The following is a 7,500-nucleotide window of genomic DNA, read 5'->3' as shown; positions in this document are numbered from 1 at the left end:
TGATTATAATGATAAAATAATGATAATGATATTTTTTTATCTTTTTATTTTTATGATTATTATTATCGCCATTATTTTTCTGTCACCATTATCTTTATCATAATGACAAGGGAGTATTAAAAATAAATAAAAGCGAGAAGAGAAAGGTTGAATAAAGTCGGGGAACATAAAACTGAAAATAAGACGATGACAGAACACCGCCAGGTCAATAATCTGAGACAATAGGTGAAAGGGTAAAAATTTGGGGGAAAATGTGTTATATTTTTTAAATTCCGGTATACTTTTATCGAGAATTTAGAAAAAAATCGTGAATGTTTTATTTATCTGACGACTTTATCATCATTATTGTTAGTTTATTATTATTATTATCATTATGATACTGGTATTATTATTATTATTACGCCATCGCCATAGTCATTATCATTGTTATTGTCATTATTATCATTATTATTCTACTGTTTTGATTACTTTTTGATTTTTTTGCTCACTGACACATTTGCAACTTGAAGTCGCGCACGATGAATTCTTTGTTGATTTATATGCTTATTTTCAGAAATATATTTACATTGTATTTGCTTGTTTTGCCGTCTTTGTCAGGGAGAGCGCTTCCTTCCCAGTATCTCTCCGCCGGGCGGGAGAAGAGGTGAGTCTCGGGATTGTAACATGAGGAAAAAGGTCATTAACTCGAACCGGTCTGTTTTGAGTCTTTTTTATGGAAAGCCGCAGCGGAGGCGAAGGGCGCTTAAAGGAGAGTGAGGCAAGGACTTTCTCGGCGGAACCTCGGCGGCACCTTGGCGATGGCACTCGGCGACACTGACGGGTCTTGGCTCGAAAAACTTCCCCCGCCTCCTCCTTTTTTCACTTCTTGCCCTTCCTGCTTTTCTTCTTTTCCTTTTATCTAAACTCATCTTTTCGATTCAGCTTCCCTTTGTTCATCGCTTTTCCTTCTCTTTTCCTCGTCTCTTTCCCCACCTCCTCCTCCATCGCCTTTCCCTTATTACTTTTCCGTCTCTCCTACTTCCGCCATATTCATCTCCGATGATGAAATAAGCCAACTTTAAACCCGAGTTTCGTCGTGCAACAAGTTCCCTTCCTCCTGGCGAGTTGCAAGGGCGTCCGCCTCCCGTTGCAAGAGATCAAAGAAGCCTCCGAGCCGCGGCGAGAGGTCAAGACAGGCTGACCTGAGCGCGCCTTGGTCGACAGGACAAATGTCGCAAGGGAAATCCCTCCCCCAACCCCCAAGTCTCCCGTCGTCGCTGCCTGTTCCCTCCATTTTCCCTCCGTTCGCTCGACACCCCTCCCTTGCCGCTATTCCTTGTACACATCTAATCATCGTCCCTATTTGCTCTCTTTATCCCCTTCATCCGCCTCTTTACCCCATGTTCTCTCTACCCCTCTAACGCCCTCTGCTGTCCCCTTGTTCTCCTGTACCTCTCTCCTTCCTCCATTCTTGGTGAAAGTCAAATTCTCACACCGTGAAAACTAGATTGGTTGGAGGACAGTTTCACCCCAAGTTTAAAGTTTCACTCAGCAATGATGTGTATTACCTACTGTCTCCGAGGTGTGGGGACCAGCTTAGCCAGAACGTGAAAACTGAGGAGATCGAATAACTGGCAGTTACGTGCATCCTACTCGTGATGATTGTGCTTACGTGCTCCGTGCATTCGTGTATATCGTATTATTTATTTGTAACGCTTGCATTCGTACACATGCATATACTGTATGGCTAGTTTCTCTCTCTCTCAGAACAATATATTGCAATTGCTTTATTTTACGAGCATACGAACGTATGCACTCATGCAAGCACAGCCATACACACACAGCCACACACACACACACACACACGTACACGCACACACGCACGCACGCACGCACGCACGAACGCACGCACGCACGCACGCACGCACACACACACACACACACACACACACACACACACACACACACACACACACACACACACACACACACACACACACACACACACACACACACACACACACACACACACAGTGGATCTTTAACCCTTGAATATTTCGTTGTGTTCTTAGCTTCATACGTAAAAAAAATAGCAACCCGGAACTAGCGAAGTGATGCATTTATTGCTGTAACACTTGGTTTGGCAACACCGTCAATACTATCAATAATATCAGAGGTTATTAATAAAAAGAATAGATATGCCGAGCACTCTGTTAACCTCGTTTATTTTCCACACGAGACAAGCTTACCTTATTGATGAGAGTATCCTGCTTATCTAGTTATCCATTTATTAGTTGATGTATCTTTATTTGTATTTGTATTTTTTTTTCGAACGGAGAGACGCAAATTAAGACGGACACAGTCATTTTGAAGTCGGTCACCTGCCTTTTCCTTGCTTTTGGCTTATCAGGTGCAGGTGGTTTAGTTAATTGCTATTCCGCCTCTCCACTTCGATGTGTGATGAATGAACCGCCCGACGCAGTGTCGATTTGTCAGTTTGAAACTTTGCTACATTTAACGATCGCTTAGTTTTGATTAGTTTGTTTGTTTCTCTATCTGTCTCTGTCTTTGGCTCTGTCTGTCTGTCTGCCTGTCTGTCTGTCTCTCTCTCTCTCTCTTCCTCTTCCTCTCTCTCTCTCCATTCATCTCTTCCTCTCTCGTTCTCCCTCTCCCCCCTTTTCTTTCCCCTTTATTTCTTTATTTCCTCTCTTAATTTGCCCCTCCCCCCTTCTCTCTCGCTCGCACTCTGTCTTTCCCGCTCTCCCTCTCCCTCGCGCATGCTAAATGCGCTGTCAACTTGAAACAATTTGTGAAATTCTTTCACTGTCATCCCCCCTCGCCCTGTTGTAGCTCCCGTCTATCAGCGAAAGTATGGCCCTCAACCTTTTAGCCTCGGACGGCTATTTCTGACCAGCGGAACCTCCTGAACATGTAATTATCAACCCACGCACATGGCCTATTTATTAACACTATGAGATTCACTATGGTTATCCTTTCCTCGCTCTCACTTCTTGGGTCGTACCACACGATAGAAGCACGTCGTTGTTATGTCATGTCTGGATTTGCAATTAGCGGGATTTTGGCTCTCCAGGATCTCGCAGCAGCATCGATGCTGTTTCGTCTTTGTAGTTTGAGACGAAAGTGTCCAATTTTATGGTGAAAAACGTTCAACATTTTGAAGAGTTGACATCAGTCGGGTAAATTTGTTTTCTGATATGCGCCGTAATGTTTCGCAATCACGAAAAGTTTGCCGGCTGGGACAAAAAAAAATCAATGACTTTAGTAAATTACTCCGATTCTGTATGTCATGGTAGCAGCGAAACTACCATGAACGGCGTAGAGACACGACGAATTGGCTTCCGTATCACGTAATACAGAGAGGAAGGTCAGGGTGCCTGGTAGAGGTAAGGGAAATTAAGGTGACGAGATCTTGGGCGGGTAAGCTCAGTAGGTCCCTATGAATGACAGTATTTTAAGGAATATGGTTAAAGGGTTGTGTAAAATTTAATTTGTCCCATCGCAGATGAGAGTCTCTTGATAATGTGGTACAAAGCTTTCATTTTAAAACAAGTGTGCCGAGAGGAAGGCCTTAGGCCTATGGCGGAAGGCAAAGGGATGGATACAGAACAGTCTTGGAAGAGATGAGCGCGGCCCTGGCGAGATTCAGGAGGAGGGGTTTAGGGGTCATAGGATCCTCGGCTGCGCAAGGGCTGGCACGAGAAGGGGTCTGGGTGAAGGGAAATCGATAAGGATTTGAAGTCAGCTGATTTTATAATTTATTTCTTACGATGTGTGAATGATTTTTCATGAGATTTGTAAATTGTGGAAAAGAGAACAGTTCGTACGTGGCAGAGAAGTTACGAATGCATGCCCAAGGAAACACTGAACAGATGTCTGTATATATTTCAAAATTTGTGTCATATTTGCTTGGTCTGCCAAGGAATGGAAAGGGAAGAACAAGGAGGAACGGTGAGGAGAAAGGCCGAGATCCGCCAACTGTATCCATGAGGAAGGCCGCGAGTAAAAGTAAGAACCTCAGAGGTGAAGAGGATTATGAGGTGAATCATAGTTTGGAAGGATGATTGCAAAGGGAAAAAGGAAAGACAAAACGATTTTCGGGGTGGTTGAGACTCGCAGAAGGCCATGGATGAGCTTAAACAATACGGAAAGAGCAAAGACAGTTATCAAAAAGAGGTTATAATTGATAATTAGGTTCTACACAGGTTTCTTGCTTCCTGGATCATTTCGACGAATGTAACAATGCGCGATTATGAGTGCGCTAGATTTAGCTTCGGCCTTATCGAAGGAGAACATCCATTTTTAGCCCTGAATCTATTCGAGTGACTGATATGCGAGATAAGCCTTAACCTTTCGCTATTGTCGACTGGGGATGATTTTCTGAATTATTTCATGGTTCTTTTTGTTATTGATTATCCGACGGTTTTATGCAAGACATTAGGTAACCTGTCGATTTGAAGCGGTTGTAAAATTATTTATGCCGTCATTTGCAGGCGCATGCAAGCAAGCTCTGCGTGGAGGAAGGGATTAGTGTCAGAGGGGCACTTCGACCCCGAATATGTGTGCTTGCAGGTAGAATTAAGATGTAGTATGGCAGTGGGTGAGTGGGTGGGCCGGAGGTGACGGCAACAACCTTGGTCAATGTCGCGGAGACCCACCGCCGACCACATCCAGCCCCTCTTCCTTTCCCTCCTCTTCCCCTACCTCTTCTTCTCTTCTTCCTTCTCCTCCCTGGCTAGAAGTCTTCCCACGGTTTTCGTTCCATGCCAGGATCACCAACACACGTCAGCCTACGAGTATTCATTAAATATTACACACGGCGTGCCAGGTGTGGCCCAGCTCCTACCCGAAAGGGCGTCAGATGAACTGCTTTGAGAGATTCGCGGGCGGGACCAGGGTGTGTGGTGACGGGGCATGTATGGGAAGTGGGTACACAAGGGAGTGTTCTAGGGATTCCGCGCGTGTCGGTTATGGCACTCATCCGGTCCACATTTAGGTGAAGGGTCCATATCCTCGAGCGTGGAAATAGCTGATTAAATTATTTCGCATTTAATTAATGTATTTACCGCCCGTGCATATTCATGTTATTTGAATATGAATTGAAGTGACAATCCGAATTACATTTGAAAGTTTTACTCGCAGTCAGACTGCAACCAAACATTTCATCGAAGTTTACTCCCCGAGTTTCGGTCACCGACCCCTGGTTCACGTGCGAGACGGGCCGTTGCCACATCTCCACAACGCGGCCGCTGCAGTGCCGCTTCTTCACTCAAAGGCCGCGAGGACGGTCGATGACTCCTTTCCGAGCAACAGAATTTTCAGTGTGTATGGCTTTGTATTTACACCCCTTTTTCCTATATAATATCTGAGATTGAGCTTCGTAGTTTCTGTCGTTGGAGTCTAGGGTAATTTTCGAATTCGATAGACTGAATTATTAATTTCAGATTACTTGGAGGAATTTGTTACTAGGTATGGAGCGTGCATGAAATATAACGTTAGGGAACGGTACACCCCTGGCATAACAGTACAGGTGCTTGATGACGTAGCTGCTTGCTTGAGCTCGGTAGCAAGATGCCGCAAATTATTATTTTTTGAGGCATGCAAATTTCACAAGTAATTTATTTAATGTGTTTTCGTAGTTGCAGAGACCTGCTGCTACCGCCCATCCCAAATGCCCCCCCCCCCTCCCATTCACACACAAAAAAGAACTTTACGCTGCTCTAACCTGATCCTACCCCCAATTAAAAAACGAAATTTATATAGAAACAATAGAAATTCAACAAAATTCTCATTTGGCAACCGAGTTTTCCTTGGACGGAGCAGGCGAGTGTGATAACCTTGACTTTGAAGGTTGTTGTAGGCCTATCACTACTGCACTCGTTCCCGCAGCGTCGCTACACGGTGCCCGGGGCGCCCAGGCCGCTACTCACCCGTCAACTGCCTCTGCGGCGTCAGGTAGACTGGTGCATATGGTTTATCTTCGACGGTCATTTCCATTTGGCCTTGGGGATGCTGTAGGTACTGATGCTGCTGTAGGTGTTACTGTGTTGTTGTGTTTTTCATTTTGGTCGTCATTGTTAATCATTTTTTGTTTTCACTATTGTTAGTATTTTTTGTAACCATTGATATTATTATTGTTGGTTTTTGTTGTTTTTATTGTCGTGGTTGTTTTCTATTATTGCTATTATTATTATTATCATCATCATCATCATCATCATCATCATCATCATCATCATCATCATCATCATCATCATCATCATCATCATCATCATCATTATTATTATTTTATCATTATTATTGTTATTATTATTATTGTTATTATTATTATTATTGTTGTTAGTATTATCATCATCATCATCATCATCATCATCATCATCGTCATCAGTATTATTATGATAATAATATTGGTAATGATTATTGATATTATCATATTATTATATTATTATTATTATTATTATTATATATATAAATATATGTATTTATGTATACATGTATGTAAATATATATATATATATATATAATATATATATATATATAAAATATATATATATATAATATATATATATATATGTATATATAAACACATATATATGTGTGTGTGTGTTTGTGTGTTTATATATGTTTGTGTATATGTGTATGTGTGTTTGTGTGTGTATGTATGTGTATGCATGCATACCTGCATATGTGTATATATGTGTACATGTGTATATATGTGTACGTGTGCATGTGTGTGTTAAATGTATATTTATGTATGTATGGGTATATATACACCTATATCTATCTATCTATCTATCTACATATCACGTGATCGATATTGATTCGACATTTAAAAGATGCATTGGTTATAATTGCAAAGATGTCTGGACCACGCAGGCTTGCCAAATCCAAACGCAACGTTAATTTACGCATTTTTACTTTTTGAGTTTCTTAATATTGCATTTTTTAAAACTAATATTTAATTATGATGATTATCTGTAAATGGTTGATTTGTTTAAATGTTAACAATTCAATGGGTGAAAAGCAAAAAACATCTTTGTCCTCCCTACTTTGTCAGAGGAGGAGTCGTTGCCTCGCCCCGCACACAAGTATGTGAAGTGCTGGTATTAAAAATCGTGTTTTACTCGGATATTTAAGGTTGTAATGCTTGATAAGTGAATTAATATAACTGTGAATTTATGTTTTGAACTGTGATAACTAAGAGGGAGTCTTTGCTTCGCCCTGCACTCAAGGAAAGGATGAGAAAAGTGGGGACACCTCGCTAGCCATTGTAGGAAATATTTGTTAATTTTATTTATTATTTCTTGGGGGTACAGTACCGCAATTTGTCGCAGGTGGCAATTCCGATTGGGCCAAGTAATGAAATGCGATAGGAACAATAGATCTGAGTAAAGTGTAAGAAAGGAAAATCGAGAAGAGAAGGATCGATCAATTTTTCGTCCCATTTCATAACGGGAAATATCAGGGATTGGGGTTGAGTGTCTTGATCCCGTGTCATGGTTGTTT

At 41.7% G+C, this 7,500-nt stretch overlaps 1 protein-coding gene across 8 annotated transcripts in view; it reads left to right on the top strand.

Moving 5' to 3' along the window:
* The window catches only part of Hr4 (Hormone receptor 4), a 311,370-nt gene that overhangs the window by 13,851 nt on the left and 290,019 nt on the right, over nt 1-7,500 (top strand). For 2 of the 8 annotated variants that reach the window (XM_070138488.1, XM_070138486.1), the window contains exon 1: nt 6,976-7,082. The exons of the other annotated variants lie outside the window; for them this stretch is intronic. In XM_070138488.1, the coding sequence (XP_069994589.1) occupies nt 6,993-7,082 (90 nt within the window). In that variant the 5' untranslated portion in view covers nt 6,976-6,992. Of the gene's footprint in view, nt 1-6,975; nt 7,083-7,500 lie in introns of those variants that run through there. 8 annotated transcript variants of the gene reach the window in all.

The sequence above is a fragment of the Penaeus vannamei genome, chromosome 24 (assembly GCF_042767895.1).
Source record: "Penaeus vannamei isolate JL-2024 chromosome 24, ASM4276789v1, whole genome shotgun sequence".
NCBI classification, from domain to species: domain Eukaryota; kingdom Metazoa; phylum Arthropoda; class Malacostraca; order Decapoda; family Penaeidae; genus Penaeus; species Penaeus vannamei.
The sequence above is the reverse complement of the archived record's forward strand: the minus strand, read 5'-3'. Positions and strand labels throughout refer to the sequence as shown.